The 16559-nt window shown below is 44.9% G+C and overlaps 1 protein-coding gene across 1 annotated transcript; it reads left to right on the top strand.

Moving 5' to 3' along the window:
• The first annotated feature begins 375 nt into the window (after positions 1–375).
• On the top strand, positions 376–11543 carry Btnl2 (butyrophilin like 2). Its single transcript, XM_051187260.1, has 7 exons — positions 376–457; positions 2347–2694; positions 4926–5234; positions 6626–6973; positions 9468–9746; positions 10467–10562; positions 11430–11543. The coding sequence occupies exons 1-7, from the start codon at positions 379–381 to the stop codon at positions 11495–11497; spliced, it is 1527 nt and encodes a 508-aa protein (XP_051043217.1). The 5' UTR covers positions 376–378; the 3' UTR covers positions 11498–11543.
• Positions 11544–16559: the final 5016 nt, after the last annotated feature.

The following is a 16559-nucleotide window of genomic DNA, read 5'->3' on the forward strand; positions in this document are numbered from 1 at the left end:
GCCCACAAGCCAATCTGATGGAGGCAGTTCCTCCACTGAGGGCCCCTCTTCTAGCTCAGCATTTCTCAACCTGTGGGTGGCGACTCCTTAGAGTCAAATGAACCTTTCACAGGGGTGACCTGAGACCATCGGAATACACAGATGTTTATATTATTATTTATGACTATCAAAATTAGAGTTATGAAGTGGCAACAAGAAAACGATTTTATGGTTGGGGGTTACCACATGAGGAGCTGTATTAAAGGGCCACATCATTGGGTAGGTTGAGAACCACTGCGCTAGCTTGTGTCAAGTTGACAAACAGCAAATGGTGCAGAAATCGCAGGGCATGCTGGGTGTATCACAGCTGCACTTTCTCCTGTGTTTGCTCCAGGGAGGATGGTGGATTGTCCAGGGTACAGTCTATCTGGTGTGGCTGCGTCCTTGCTCTTCATTCTGCTGACTATGAAGCACCCAGGTAGGGTCCCTGCCTCCCTTGCTGGCACGCCCTGCGGATCTAAGATGCACAACCCAACCAGATAGTGCAGTAACTCAGGGTCCAGGGCTCACGCTGGGCTTTCCACCCCGGCTCTGGAAAGCTCTTGACTTAGTTGCTCATCTCTTGGGCATGAGTAACAACTTTAGACCGCAGTGAAAGTCACCGGGAGAGCATGCGTTGCTTGGTAGCTGGAGCATGCGCAGTTTCCATCCCGTGCTCTTAACACTGTGGGTAAGACTTAACATGTAAACCCCAGCGGCGGGTGATACAAGATCTTTGTTTAAGTTCTGGAGAGCATTTTTTGAGCTGTATCTATTTTATTGCACCTTAAAGAATAAATTTATTCTTATGACTACTTTTATTAGCTTTAATGTTACATGGGGGCGGGGGAGGGGGGGTTTCACATACATAGTGTGGCTTGTGTGTGGAAGTTAGGAGACAATTTGCCAAAGCTGTTTCTCTTCTTCCACCATGTGTTCCCTTGGACTTGAACTCCATTCTTGAAGCTTGGCTGCAAGACCTTTCCCTGCTTAGCTCCCTTTCTATAGACAGGGTCCCATAGCCCAGGCTGGCCTCTAACTCACATGGTAGCCCAGATGACCTTAAACTCCTGATATTCCCGTTGGGGCTGCAGAGGAAGAACGTGGCATACATGACATTTGAATTTTTTAGGCATAGCAACTGTACTAGCTAGTTCTGTGTGTCAATTTGATACAACCTAGAGTCATCAGAGGAAGGAGCCTCAGTTGAGGAAATGCCTTGATAAGATCCAGCTGTAAGGCATTTGCTTAATTAGTAATCAATATGGGAAGGCCCAGCGCATGGTGGGTGGTGCCATCCCTGGGCTGCTGGTCCTAGGTTCTACAAGAAGTTGGGTTGAGCACACCAGGGAGAACAAGCCAGTAAGCAGCTCCTGCTTCCAGGATCCTGCCCTGTTCCTGTCCCGATTTCCTTCAGCCATGAACAGCAATGCTGAAGTGTGAGCCAGATAAACACTTTCTTCCCCAAACTACTCTTCGGTCATGGTGTTTCAACGCATCAATAGAAACCCTAAGACAGCAACTTACAGAATTATTAATCATCTTCAGATATCAAGGTAGCTGACTTAAAATTTGATCAGAAGACTCAAACTTCCTGGGCAAGCCATGCCTCTAACCCTCTGTGAAGCCCACATTTGCTGCTTACTGGACTTTTGCCTTCTCCAGAAGGAGGGAAACAAAACCAAGTCAGTTCCCTCCCTGGAATGAGCGACCCTGGGTGGCCGCAGGACCCTAGTGGCACTGTTGATTTACCCAAATTAAAAATGGCTATAGAATCAAGATAAAGTTCCCCATGGGAACATCAACTCACCTATTAATTTATTTGGGGGTGAAGCCCAGAGGTGTTGTCACTGATAGTGTCTTAAAGTTGGGTGGTTTAAGAGTGCAAATCTCAGGGCAAAAGAGGTGACTCAGTTATTGAGTCACCTTCCAGAGGCCGAATTCAGTTCCAAGTACCTACAATAGATGGCTCACAACCACCTGTAACCCCAGCTCCTAGGGATCTCATGCTCTCATCTGGTCTGCACACATGTGTCTACCCACACAAAGGTGCATAAATAAAAATAAAATCCTTTAAAAAAAATTCCCAGATCTCAAAGGTTCCTTAACCACGGAATTGCCTCCCAATTACAAGGCTGGTGAACATTCATGCTCAAATTTTTAAACTTTAGGATACATAGTTTCTTTTTAAACCAGAAAATGTATAGATTTTCATGCTTGTATTCTCTGAAATGATACGAAATCCCTCCTGGCACCAAATCCCAGCACCTCGGCTGCTCAAATGGAGCATCCCAGTCCTCTAACTATCTCCCTTTCCCTGCTCTGTAGATGACTTCAGGGTCATTGGTCCTGCCCTTCCTATCCTGGCCAAAGTCGGGGAAGATGCCCTGCTGACATGTCAGCTCCTCCCCAAGAGGACAACGGCACACATGGAGGTGAGGTGGTACCGCTCCGACCCCGACAGGCCTGTGATTGTGCACCGGGATGGAGCTGAGGTGACAGGGCTACAGGTGGAGGGGTACAGAGGCCGGGTGGAGTGGACAGAGGCCAATACTGATGAGGGAAGTGTGGCTCTGAAGATTCGCCAGATCCAGCCAGGTGACGATGGGCAATACTGGTGCCGCTTCCAGGAGGGGGACTATTGGAGAGAGGCGAGCGTCCTGCTCCAAGTGGCAGGTAAATATCTACACAAGAGCATCAACTCAACTTACTGAAAGATCCCCTGACTCATTTTTAAAGAATTATTTGTTTTTATGTTTTGTGTATGGGTGTTTCGCCTATGTGTGTCTATGCATCCTGTGTGTGCTCAGTGACCAGGGAGGCCAGAAGAGGGTCAGGTCCCCTGAAACTAGAGTTGCAGGTGGCTGTGAGTCACCACATGTATGCTGGGAATCAAGCCCAAGTCCTCCAGAAGAGCAGCCAGTGTCTTAACCACTGAACCACCTTCCCAGTCCCTCTTCTGCATCTTCTATTAATTCTTTGAGAGCTTCATACAATGTTTTCTGATCATGTATTTCCCCTCCCTGACTCATCCCAGATTCCACTCCCTTCCCTACTGGTACAGCTCTGTCTCCTCTTCTTCCTCCCCTCATCCAGTACAGTCTGTGCTGTCTTAGGTATGTGGCCATCTACTGAGCTTGGTCAGCCTACAGGAGCTGTACCCCTTAAGGTAAACTGACCCTTCTCCCAGAAGCTATCACTCTCCAATTGCTTCTAACTAGTGGTAGGATTCATGCCCATCTCCCCCTCTACACTGGAATTTTGTCCAGTTTGAGCTTGCTTGGGTCTTGTGCAAGCTGTCATAACTGCTCCCCATGCTGAAGGGGAGTCGGGCAAACCCAGCTACTTCACCAGGGAAAGGATTCTCTGGAGACAATGGTCTCTCTGACCACTGAAGCTCTTTCTTTGCTACTAACACCTTTAAAATACCCATTAGCATGCATTCCTTGTGTGAAGTGGTGGGTCTCATGACAGATTCACTTGCTTTTCATGGACGTAGACCATATTTACCCCCTTGCCTTTTCCTGTCTACCTTCCCCACCCCCATAATCTCCTTCTGCTTAATATGGTGGTCTCCAGTTTTATCCATTCCCTGTGAATACCTTCATTTAATCCTTTTTGAGAGAATAAACCACACTGTGGGTGCTAGACCGTTGGTTGAGTAGTTAGGAGTGTTTGGTGCTCTTCCCGCACCAACAGAGCAACTACAACCTCCTTTAACTCCAGTTCCAGGGCACCCAATGCCTTCTCTGGCCTCCACAGGCACCAGGCACACCCATGGTGTACATACGCACATGCAGACAACACCCATACACATAAAATACAATTTAACAAAACACATTGCACATTCACATACCATTTTCTTTACCTACTCATTTGTGAGTGGATATCCAGGTTGGTCTTATAACTTGGGTTTTTACCTGGGCCTTGGGAAGGGTTCTGCAGTGAATGAAGTAGGCTTAAACTCCCTAGGGTGTTCTCCTAGATGTGGGACAGTGGGGTTGCACATCTATTTTGCTTTTAGTTTTGTTGAGAAACTTCCACACTTAACATTTCTTTTTCTTGATACTCATAGTTATAATTGTTCCCTTTGTTATGTTCATTTGATTCAAAGTGGATGTGAGAATCTGTGTATTTCTGAGATGCAAGCTGACCCAGACACTGATTCATGTCACACTCAGGGACTTTTAGAATTAAGCCAGGTGTTTCCTCTGGGTGCAAGTGAGAGGCTTATTCATTTAGTCTCTCAGTCAGTAAACAGTTATGATATTAAAGAAGGCACTTCATGATTTATACAAATTAGTTAGACTTCCCCACTGGGGAAAAAATGTGAAGGTACAGTAATTTTTCATGCATTTATTGGGTGCCAAAATCGCAACTGAGCACAGAAGGAATAAAAATAGCCCATGAACATGATGTCTGAGCTTAATAATACATACCAAACTTAAATCAGAGTCCAGATGTCATTCAAAAATGGCAGATCTGGCACCCAGTACAGAGAACATAGAGGAAGGGAAAAAGCAGAGCTAGGGCACAGACACTATCGAGAATAAATCACACCACATCTTTGCAGCACCAGAGACATTAAATGAATTGACATGTTTCCTTCCTCTCCCTTTTCACCATCTGAATCTGAAGAAAAGTATGGTCAGATGCTAAAGTTTAAAGACACAGACTGGGGAACAAATAATAATAATAACAATAACAATAACACTAATAAAAACAGAACTCAGTGAAGTAGGGAGAAACCCTGGTAACCCTGCTTCCGGCCCTGGGCTCCCACCTCCTCCCAGTGAAGGACTTGGGGTCTCAGTTCCCTCTGGACTCTGTGGGTTCTGGACTTCAAGGATGTGCTCTCTCTCTCTCTCTCTCTCTCTCTCTCTCTCTCTCTCTCTCTCTATTTCTAGCCCTAGGATCTCCCCCAAACATCCATGTGGAAGGACCTGGAGAAGGAGAGATCCAGCTCGTTTGCACATCCCAGGGCTGGTTCCCTGAGCCTGAGGTCTATTGGGAAGGCAGCTGGGGAGAAAAGTTATTGAGTTTGTCTGAGAATCATGTGCTGGGTGAAGATGGGCTGTTCTATGTGGAAGACACACTAGTGGTCAGGAATGACACTTCAGAGACCATTTCCTGCTCCATCTACAACCATGGCCTTAAAGAGGCCAAGGAGGCCGCCATTGCCCTGCCAGGTCAGTGCTCTGCCTCGGGCACTGTGTGTGTGGGGGGGGGCTGCTCAGCAGTAACCCGTATTTTCTTTAATCATATTTAAATAATATGTTAAAATTCATGAACATTTGTATGAGAAAAGCATATGGTGTATTTTGATTAGATGGCAGTTCATAGTATTTCAGTAATTTTCAAGTTCTACATTTTACTCCAGTGTGATTTTTCTTCATAGATGTCCAATGAATTGGAAATATAATAAAGATATTCCTCCAACTGAGACATCCTCCTGCTGTGCCATGCCAGTTACTCCCAGGAACCAATCGCATGCTTAGGCAGAATGGGATGGTTTCTTTAACAGCTTCTTAATTGTAGTCTTGCCAGTAAATAATAACAAAAACAATAATCAAAACACATAATATGGTAGTGATGAGGTATGTTTCCTACATTGTTAGAAATTAGAGCAGGGACAGAGAGAAACAGAGAGAAGCATCAAATGATTTGGGGAGCCCAGAAAAGTCCTCATGCTCAGTGACAAAGATCTATTTACCATCTAGTATCATCTATCACCCACCTATCTTATCTACCTATCTAATCTATCAATCACATGTGTACCATGATTTACTAATTTTCTATCATTCACATATTTAATCCATCACCTAGCTATCACATATCACCATCATCTATTACTCTATCATTGCCCTATCATCTATTTATAATACCATCATCTACCATCTTTCTAAATATTTAACATCTACCTGTCTGTCATTTGTCTATCTCTTTTCTATTTGAAATGTACTCCAGGCTGGCCTCATACCCACAGCAAAAGTCTTGCCTCCTCCCCCCTCCCCCGTGAGAAAGAGAGGCAGGGCTCTCCTGGTGCTGGTGCAGTTGGTATGAGAAGGGAATGGCATACACAGGCCTCCACAGCATCCTTCACACATAGGGAAGGGTTTCTCCAGTTTCTGTTGCTACACACTCACCTGGCACACACTTTTAGCCCATGACCAGAGGGTGGTGTGGCCTCCCACACCCTCACATCTCCGAACCTAACCTCTGCTCACACTGCATGGTCACCAAAGAATCTTCATTTAATCCCACAACAAACTTAGGCTTTGAGTAGCAGTAGGTAAATTTTATAGTTTAAACTCCAAAGCATGGACTGGTTTGGTGTGTAAGTCAGCCAGATTTGAAGTGGCGGATTCATTTTATTCTGAGAGTTTTAGAGGTAAAATCATTTTGTTATTGGTGGGTAGCCTGGGCTTAAACTAGTGTTCTCTTCAGATTAGCAAGGTTTTTCCTTAAACATGGCATCCTGAGACCATGAGTCCTACCCTCCTCCAATTGTGACCCTGAGCCTCATGCTTTCCCTGGGGTGCCCAATTGGTAGAGTTACTTCTCCATGTTGGTTCATTCCTTGTTCTCTGTCTGGCTTATTTAACAGCTACCTCAAGGGTCATTGGACTTTCCCAACCCATTCTTGTACGAGTTGGAGAGAACATAGAATTAACTTGTCACCTGTCACCTCAAGCTGATGCTCAGAGCATGGAGGTGAGGTGGGTCCGATCCCACTGTTACCCCGCAGTCCATGTGTATGTGGGCGGGGCCCACTCAGCTGAAGAGCAGATGGTGGAATACAGAGGGAGGACTGTGGTGGCAGCTGATGCCATCCATGAGGGGAAGCTGACCCTGCGGATACATGATGCCAGAACTTCAGATGATGGGCAGTACCGGTGCCTTTTTGGAAAAGATGGTGTCTACCAGGAGGCCCGTGTGAATGTGCAGGTGATGGGTAAGGATTCCAGACAGATCTTTGGCTTCTCCAGCTTCTTAACACTGTGACAGATGCTGGTCTGGGAGATCTCTCTGGCACCCAAAATATTCACCATGCTTGTTCATTTTCAAGTTTATATTGAACTTTCAGTGTAGCAACCACCATAGATACTTCAAGATCACAACTTCAGGAATGCTGATTTGATATATATATATATCAAGTATATATATATATATACTTGATATATATATATATATCAAGTAATATGAATAATAAAAAAAACCCAGAGACAGATATTGGGTTTCAAGTTGAAGATCAGAAAAGCAATGCAGCAAAGAAAGGGTGAGCCTGTCTCCACAAATCCTCAGAGTTCAATGCTCTCCCTGTCTGGAAACAAATCTCACTGAGACCTTTGGCTTCTTCCTTTTAACTCCTTAGTGCTGTGATTAAAGGTGTGAGCTTTGTTATTCTTTCTGGCTGATTCACTCTAGTATAGCCCAGGGTGATCTTGTACTCACAGAGATCTCCTGAGTCCTGGATTAAAGGTATGTGTCACCATTGCCTGGCTCTATGGCTGTGGCTGGCTTTGCATTTTGATCCCCGATGGATGTCTTTATTAGATCATAAACAATGTATCACCACATATTCTCTGAGAATTTCAAACCATGTATTTTAATCATATTCACCCCACAATTTCCCACTTAACTCCTCCAAGATCTACCCTTCCTTCTTTACCTTCCAACTTCCTAGCCTTTTATTATTTATTTATTTATTTATTTATTTATTTATTTATTTATTTATTTACTAACCCATCAACTCCAGTTCATGCCATATACTCATGGGCATGGAGCCATCCACTGAATCATGGTCAGCCCGCCAGGAGCCACACCCTCAAAGAGAACTGGCTCACCCCTCCCCTGAAGCGATCAACTGTCCACAGCTCCTCAGCCATAAGTGGGGCTCCTGATCCCCTCCCTCTTCTGTGCCGGAATGCTAACAGGCTTGATCTTGTGCAGGCCTGTGAAGACAGTGGTCCTGTCACAGTCAGACAGTTCCAGTGCCCATCCCAAACCTCTGACTCTTACCACCTTCCTACCTCACTCTTCCATGGTGGTGGCTTAGCCCTAGGTAATGGGAGCCAGCCTCGGATGTCCTATTTATGGCTGAGCACACCACTGACACTTCTCTGACATTGACAGTTGTGAGCTTCTATCTTTTGTTTTTAATTCTTGTGTGTGTATGTGTGTCAAAGATTTTATTTAACTCATTACATCATGTGGGACTCTACAATATTACAGTTTATTCCTGTGATATTCTTTTCTCTCTTTTTTTAACTTACATTTTACATTCCAACCCCAGTTCTCCCTCCCTCCTTTTCTCCCACACCCTCCACTCCCCTCTTCTCCCATCTGCTCCACAGAGAGAGTAAGGCCTCTCACATAGGAAGTCTACTAAGTATGTCCCATCATCTAGTTGAGGCAGGACCAAGGCAGCTCTCCACCCACCACACTCCTGTGTCTAGACTGGGTTGGTATATGAGCTTCTATCTTAACCACCACTCGATGTACAGAGAAAATTTTCTGATGAGGTCTGAGAACTGTGCTAATCTCTGGGTACAGAGATAAACAATTTGGAAGGCAGTTTGATACTGTGTCCATTTAGCAAAATAACAAACAGTAGAGTCTCCCTTGGGACTACAAGTTTCACCACCATGAGTTCTTGGCCAGACTGGCAGTACCAGGCATTTCCTGTGGTTTAAATTTTTAAGTATAGGACAATCAGGAAAGTAGGACTCTCAAACACCTCCATAAAATAGGCATAGGTTCCAGGAAATCTGAGAATATTCCCCATAATTTAATGCAAGGTACATTATTTCAGAGTGTTACTGAGATTCTGGGAAATATGTAGTGTCCAGAAAGTGTGGTGATTTGAAGACGCAGGTAGATCTGCCACATACACAAAATTTGTAAAGACTGACAGACTTGCTGTGCTCAGAGGCAGGCAGAAGTCACCCTAGAACCAGCTCTCCAAGGTCAACAAATGCCATCGAGGACATAGGCCCAAATCTTGGCTATCCTTCATATTTCTCGGAGTCCCAGTCTAAATTAATGAGCAGATGTGTGAAATGCCTAGAGAATTTCTACATCACTTTCTGCCCCTGCTTTGAGAAATGTCAGTTTCTTCCACAATGTCCATGTCTCTCATGTCTGATCAAAGCCACTTTGTTTTTAGGGTCAGGAGGAAAGAGATGGGAATAGTATGTATGTATGTATGTATGTATGTATGTATGTATGTATGTATCTCCTAACCTCCTTCTAATCTATCCCAGAAGACTTTGGAATAGAAAACAGAAAAAAGCAGAACAAGAAATCCTGTAGCCAGTCCCAGTTCCCAGGGGCAGCCATTGGCCCAGAGCTCTGCAGTCCTCCCCAAGCCCTCTCCCCTCCCCCTCCCTTGGGTAGTTGCTGACCACACTCTGCTTCATCTCTGCTGCCCTGGTCTCTGTCCCCAGCGGTGGGTTCCACCCCACGGATCACCCGGGAGGTCCTGAAGGATGGAGGCCTGCAGCTGAGGTGTACGTCTGATGGGTGGTTCCCGCGGCCCCACGTGCAGTGGAGGGACAGAGGCGGAAGGGCTGTACCATCGAGTTCAGAGGCCTTCTGCCAAGGAAGCCAGGGACTGTTTCAGGTGGAGACGCTCCTGCTGGTCACAAATAGCTCCGTGGTGAATGTGACCTGCTCCATCGGCCTCCCTGGAGGCGAGGAGAAAGCTGCACGGTTTCCTCTCTCAGGTTGGTATGCCTTCCTCTGTCATGGGAACTAAGTGTCAAAACGGATTGCTACGGACTTACAGGGGTCTCCGTTTTGTTTTTGTTTTGTTTGTTTGTTTGTTTGTTTTTGTTTTGTTTGTTTGAAAGACTGATCCTCCTGCCTCCACATGGCGAGTGCTGGACATATAGCTCTTAGCTTGCTGCTGCTCTGCTGCGAACCTCCCTTCCCAGTTCCTCTCCTTAATCTTCTCTTCCTCCCCCTTCCTCCTCCTCTTCCTCCTTCTCCAATTTTCCTTCTCTTGTCTCCTTTTTTCTTTTCCTCCTCCTATTTTATTTTATTCTCATTGGTGGGGTATTTTAAAATAAATCTTTTAAAAATAAATCAATGTCTCCTGCAAAGGTTATCCTCAAGTCACCTCTGAGTTTCTCTCTCTCTCTCCCTCTCTCTCTCCCCCTCCTGAATTTTTTCTGCACTAGAAATTAATTTTCCCTAAAACTCTTGTAGTTATATATATAGCCCGGGAGACTTTATGTTTCACCACAATAATTACTCCAGTCATTCTGTGATGTGACAATGTAATTGGAAAAAGAGGAGGAAAGTGGGCAGGGCACCAAAGCTAAATTTGCCTGCTCCGCTTGACTTCTGTGAAACAGGAGAGACCCAGTCCTCAGGCTGCTCCTGTGAAAAGAGACATCTTCACATTTTCCAAGTCTCATGGCTTACTGGGGTTTGCATTTCAGACTCCAAGATAGCTTTGTTATGGATGGCCCTGCCTGTTCTGGTGCTGCCTCTTGCCATGGCCATTGACCTGATCAAGGTGAAACGTCATTCGAAAGGTAAGTGGGTGAATAGAACTAGGCAGGCACTCGGCCATTCTTCAGCAACTGGTGAGTCACAAGAGTCCCTGGCTTATGTTCGTGTCATTAAGGCTCCGTGATGAGTGAGCTTGGAGTTTATAGATGCAGCAGCAATGGGGTTAAAACACAATTACTCGGGGGCTAGAGAGATGGCTCTGGGAATTGTGAGGCTCCCTTGGATCTGGTAGTTGGGATCCTGGTACTTCACTCTCTCAGCCTTATCTGGCCTCTGGGTGACAATGAGGCCATGATACCTCAGTACAGATGGAGAAGAGGAACCAGAGGGAGAGATGGTTTGGGAGTTAATTAAGAGAACTGCTGGTTTCCAGCATTTGGTCTATCTTGGATGGAAGACCAAAAAATGAACAGGAGGAGATAACGGCAGAACATTGATGACGGTGAGCCCAGCCATGGTGCCAGATTGGAAAGGGACACCTTGCTGATACAATGAACAAGAAGAGCAGCCAACACCAAATTTAAAAATCATTCTTCAGGGCAGAAATCTAGCATTTATTTCTAGTTTATATGTATTATTCACAGATGTGACCTGCCCCTTCTATTACCTAGCTCCACAAATGTATCTTAATTGAAAACTGTGTGGGTCATTTTTCTCTCTGATTAATCCTACTGTGTATTTTTCTGTAGGGGTTCTGGGCTCTGTGGTTTGTCAGCATTTCATCTCAGTCCTCCACACAGCTGGAAGCCCTGGGACATTGCTCTATCTGCTCCAGCGTCTCCTCTCCTCTCTCTCTCTCTCTCTCTCTCTCTCTCTCTCTCTCTCTCTCTCTCTCTCTCTCTCTCTCTGTCCTTGGTGCCTGTAATTTCCTCCTCTGTGTTTCCTTACAGACCAAAATCACCACAGCAATCAGCAAAGTCTCAAGAATGATGAAAGCCACATGAGAGCTTCCCTCTGACAAGAGGTTCTGAGAAAGGAAGGAAGGAAAGAAGGAAGGAAGGAAGGAAGGAAGGAAGGAAAAGCACTGTGCAAGCCCGGTGTAGCCACTTCCCGAATACCCCATCCTCCTTCCCATCTTTCCTCTCAATGAGCAGCACAGGAGTGGCTTCACCTGCTGTTGTCCAAAAGGGCAGGACCCATTCCTGTGGCTCACAGTGAAGGACACCCTACTGGAGTCAGCCCATCGTAATCTTGGTCTCACCCTCACACAGCAATGGCATCTTCTCTCCCTTTGCATTCTTCTGCCGTCTCTCCAGGCTGGGGACCATCCCTCGCCTGTGCACAGAGGCTTAATCCCATCATCTTCTGGACCCATTGTGAGGATAAGAAGGGGGACCTAGATCTGGAGAGAAACACCACTTGTCTGAGACCTGGATGGGTTTTTCTAGAAATGTCCTATCTATACGCTCCAGGGGGTCGAATCACCCACCTGTAGGTGGAAGGAAAGGGGTTTTTTTTTTTCTTCTTCTTCTTCTTTTTCCACAAGAAAGAGAACTGACTATGACTCACAATTACAGAAGACCCAGCACCTACACTACAAATCAGAGCAAGGACGGAGAAATAGCTCAGTGGTTAAGAGCACTGGCTGCTCTTGCAGAGGACCTGAGTTTGATTCCCAGTACCAACACGGTGGCTCACAACCATCTATAACTCCAGTTCCAGGGGATCTGGTGTCCTCTTCTAGCCTCTGAGGGCACCGGGAACACAAATGCACCTGGTGCCCAGGCATACATGCAGGCAAAACATCCATACAAATAAAATAAAAATAAGTTTTAAAAAGATTAGACCAAAGCCTGCCATGTGGCCTCTATCCAAGTGTGCCTGCAGCTGGGTTATGGAAGGGCAATAAAACGGTGTCAGAAAAAAAGTGCTAATATTTCATTTTCTCATAAGGTGTTTTATACCTATTTATGCCATGTACTGGTGTCTCACAGAACACCATATTTCCATGCCTTTACCAGTAACCTCTTAAACAATCTGTCTCAGTTACTATTCTATTACTGTGACAAAACACCATGACCAAAGTAAGTTATACAAGAAAGCATTTAATCGGGGACTCATGGTTCCAGAATGTGAGTCGGTGACCATCATGGCTGGAGGGACCCACATAAAAACAGCAATGCCAGGATTGCTGATTCCTGCGGGAAGGACCCAGTATCCCCAAGTAACAGACATGCTGCTTTTCAGAGTGCAAATGAGTTTGCTTTTAAGTCTCTGGGCTCATTCCCTCCCCCATTTCTTGGATGGAAGAGATATTATTAAACTTGACTGCATCATTTTTATATTATTATAACTCTTCCAGTAGTATTTGCCACCACACCATGGCCCAGGTAAGGAGGACAAAGTTCTGGACAACAGCAAACACTCTGTGGCACAACCCATCTTCCCAGAGTTGCCCAAGGAGTGGTCCTAAGTGAAGTGGAACAGATCCAAGCTGAAGAAGCAAGAACCAACTCCAAGTAGACTTCAGCCTCCTGAAGGAGAACAGCCCTGAGAGTCCAAAGTAGAAGCAAGAAAGTCTAACCTAGTCAGAAAAAAATAGCAAAGGTTGCCCAGGGAGAAGATGGCAGATAAGCATGAATATATCATTAGCCAACAGGAATATGAGCAGATGATTAGCACATTACAGACCTGCTTCTAAAGGTCAGACTTGGCCTATGCTCTGTGTTCAATCACCTGATAATGGTAATGGCAAGTGCTGTGATAATCTTGAGATCGGTTACCTCTGACCTCTTCCTGAGATGGTACACTCCTTCACCACCTAATGGACTCCCTGTATCTACAATAAAGGAGATAGATAAACAGCGTGGAGGAGGGGGTGGGCACCAAGTCCCACCCCTAGCCGAGAATCTATAGGCATTTAATAGCTGCTAGGAGGAGGATCAGTGTTCTTAATAACCTGATTCTTGCTTTACTGACCACACTATAGGGCAGGTCCCACTCCCAAGTGTAGTCAGAGAGAGAGAGAGAACGAAAACACAATGTTGGGTAAAGAGATTGCGGTAGATCTCAGAAGAGTTGGAGGGAGGGGAGTGGATACAATCAAAATACATTGTATGAAATTCTCGAAGATTAATAAAAAACATTATTTTTTAAAAGGAAGATGGCTTTACCATAGGAACTGTATACTTCTCTTTGATTTATATATGCTCCAGGCATATTTAGAACTTTTAGGCACTGCAAATACATTTGACAGTTATATATTTTTCCTTTAAAATAATCTTCTGTTCTTTTCCACACTTAAAATATTTTGCTAGCCTATGCCATCAGTATTCTTATACAACAAGATGGTTTGCCCACCCTCTTTCATTTAATATTTTTTTTTCAATAAAGGACTGCGTGTGTTAGTGCAGACCTTTAATCAGGTGGATCTCTGTGAGTTCAAGACCAGCTTGGTCTACATAGGAAGTTCCAAGACATCCAGAGCTACACAGGGAGACCCTGTCACATAAAAACAAAATTCTTCGGTAAAGGTAAATGAACCACACCAGGTAGCATCAGTTGAAGATGAGGCTGACCTCAAATGAGAGACACAGTTCTCAAGTGAGAAAGACAGCCTGTTTGTCTTTCAAAGGACAAAGTTAAATGAAGTGCCTAATTTAAAATTAGACTTTTAAAAACTGGTATGGGCTAGGCAATGGTGGCCCACACATTTAATCCCAGCACTTGGGAGGCAGAGGCAGGAAGATGTCTACAGAGTGAGTTCCAGAACAGCCAGGGCTACACAAAGAAATTCTGTCTGGAAAAAAAAAAAAAAAAAAAAAAAAAACCCTGGTTCAATTTCAAAGTACAACATAATGAGTTCATCGGTTTGTCACCATGTAGTTGGAGGTTGTTTCTGCTCTAGGTACATGAGTTTATCTGATGCTTTGATACATTGTCATCTCCTGGTCAGTTCTCTCATTCATCAAAATAATAATAATAATAATAATAATAATAATAATAATTGAAAAGACATAAACATGTTTCAACTTTCTGATTTTCATTCATTTAGGCCTAGAAATTTCCTTCATGGACATTAATTAAATCTTTGTCATCCAGTTGGGGCGTACACAGCATGGGCAGCCCTCAGCTGGTCCTTCCCTTCTTACTCCCATGTTGTGGGCAAGGAGAAAAAAAGCTTGCTGTCCTTCAAGCCTGTGGATTCCAGAGCAATCATGTTCCTGCTCAGAATGACACAAGGGGTAAAGAAAGTTGTAATCTGGCTGGAGAGATGGATGGCTCAGTGGCTAAAAGTACATACTACTCCAGGGGAATCTGAGTTTGGTTCGATTCCCAACACCCACACCAGGAAGCTCACAACTGCCTGTGACTACAGCTCCATGAGATCTGATGGAATCCTAGGACATTTGTGTTCATGTGCACAAAACATAAACACACACACACACACACACACACACACAGCATGCACAACACAGACACATACCTAAAAATAAAGTAATTCTTTAAAAGGGAGGAAAGAAAACAATAGTTTATAACCTTGAATTCTAGATCTAAGATTGAACACCCACAAGCAGGCCATAAGAGACATACAAGAATGAAACAAATACAGATAGATGTTTTCTAACAAAACTGTATATGACGATGATGACTTAAAATTGAAAAGTAAGCCTTGAAGAGAAATCATTTGAAGAAAATGATTCCGTTATGAATGGAGAGATTCACTAAGAACGTGTAACTTTCAGCAGTTGCTGAGAGGTGACAATATACAGAAGAAAATGAAAATGCAAACTCGGGGGAATGGAGAGGCAGCTAGATGGTTAGGAGCACTGTCTGCTCTTGCTGAAGACCTGGGTTTAGTTCCCAGCACCCACATGGCATCTCACAACTGCCTGTAACTCTGGTTTTGGGCATCTGACATCCCCTTCTGTCCTCCGTGGACTTTGCACATATGTGGTGCACATGTGTGCACCCATACATACAAAATACATTTTTTAACTGCAAATCTATTGAGAGTTGACAGAGCCCTCTGTTGGCTGTCATTTTGTTTTAGTTTAGGTCGTGGTCTGGTGTAGTTCATGTAGTAACTGAGGCACTACACTTTCTGTCAGAAGTCAGTCATGGAGCAGAGGAAGAAGCATGCTTGGGTTTAGTCTCTAAATCAATTAACCATGTGAGTGACCCTCAGGTCTGATCAGATCTGATTGCCTCTCCTGGTAATATAGGAGGCAGCTTACAGTGAGGAATCTCCAAAGTGGTTTACGGTCACTTACTTTCTGGCTCATCCCAGTGCAAAGTCCCTGGACATTTGTTTCCACTCTTGAAGTGGTTGAAGAGATGACTGAAGAGAAGTAGCTGGAGATGACTGCAACTTCCTCCTAGACTCCTCTGGGAGAAACTCTAAAGCCAGAGCCTGGGGGAGAAACCCTGTGTGAACTCCATACAAAGAAATCTCTAAAACTCTTGACATGCCCACACCCTTGAGTTCTGACCGCGGTAACACAGGTGCAGATGGTTGCCAGGGCCAGGATTCAGATCACTGAGGATCCCAGGAGCTTCCAGGAACCCACAGCTCGGTCCAAACGGTGAGTGAGGAGTTTGTGACTATGAGCAGGTCTGTCCAAGGGAGGTATGGGCCTGGAAAAAAGGGGGGACTGTGGTCACAGGGGGGTAATGAGAAATGGTCCCTTTGTTGGGAAATAAATAAATGAAAGAAGAATGAAGATAGACTGGATGTGGGAGTGGTCTACTTTCTTGTGTGACTCCACTGCCCTACACTAAGCTCAGGGAATCCAGCTCCGAGAACCCCTGTGAGACCATGGACCCACAGAAAGGCAAGAGAGCCCCTCCCCAGGCACAGAAAATGCTTGGCAGTTCCTGTGCCCATGAGGAAACTGCTGGTCTTCAGAATAAAGGGAGGACATGAAAGGCCTTGAGGAAGGGTGGGGTTGGTGGGTTTAGTCTTAAAGGTTTTGTAGGAGACACAGTTAGAAACCTGTGAATTACTGGAGGTTTTTCCTGAGAACCTCCACCTTTTGCCCTCCTACAGGTGAACTTGGCCTTGACATTACCCTCTGGAG

The sequence above is a fragment of the Phodopus roborovskii genome, unplaced genomic scaffold (genome assembly GCF_943737965.1).
Source record: "Phodopus roborovskii unplaced genomic scaffold, PHOROB, whole genome shotgun sequence".
In the NCBI taxonomy this organism is placed as follows: domain Eukaryota; kingdom Metazoa; phylum Chordata; class Mammalia; order Rodentia; family Cricetidae; genus Phodopus; species Phodopus roborovskii.

What these genes read in the sequence shown, in the direction of transcription:
- Btnl2 (XM_051187260.1), top strand. Translation starts at nt 379, where the DNA reads ATGGTGGATTGTCCAGGGTACAGTCTATCTGGTGTGGCTGCGTCCTTG. An exon ending in GCTGACTATGAAGCACCCAG is followed by an intron (nt 458 to 2,346) that starts GTAGGGTCCCTG and finishes CCTGCTCTGTAG; the next exon opens with ATGACTTCAGGGTCATTGGT. An exon ending in CTCTGCCTCGGGCACTGTGT is followed by an intron (nt 5,235 to 6,625) that starts GTGTGGGGGGGG and finishes CTTATTTAACAG; the next exon opens with CTACCTCAAGGGTCATTGGA.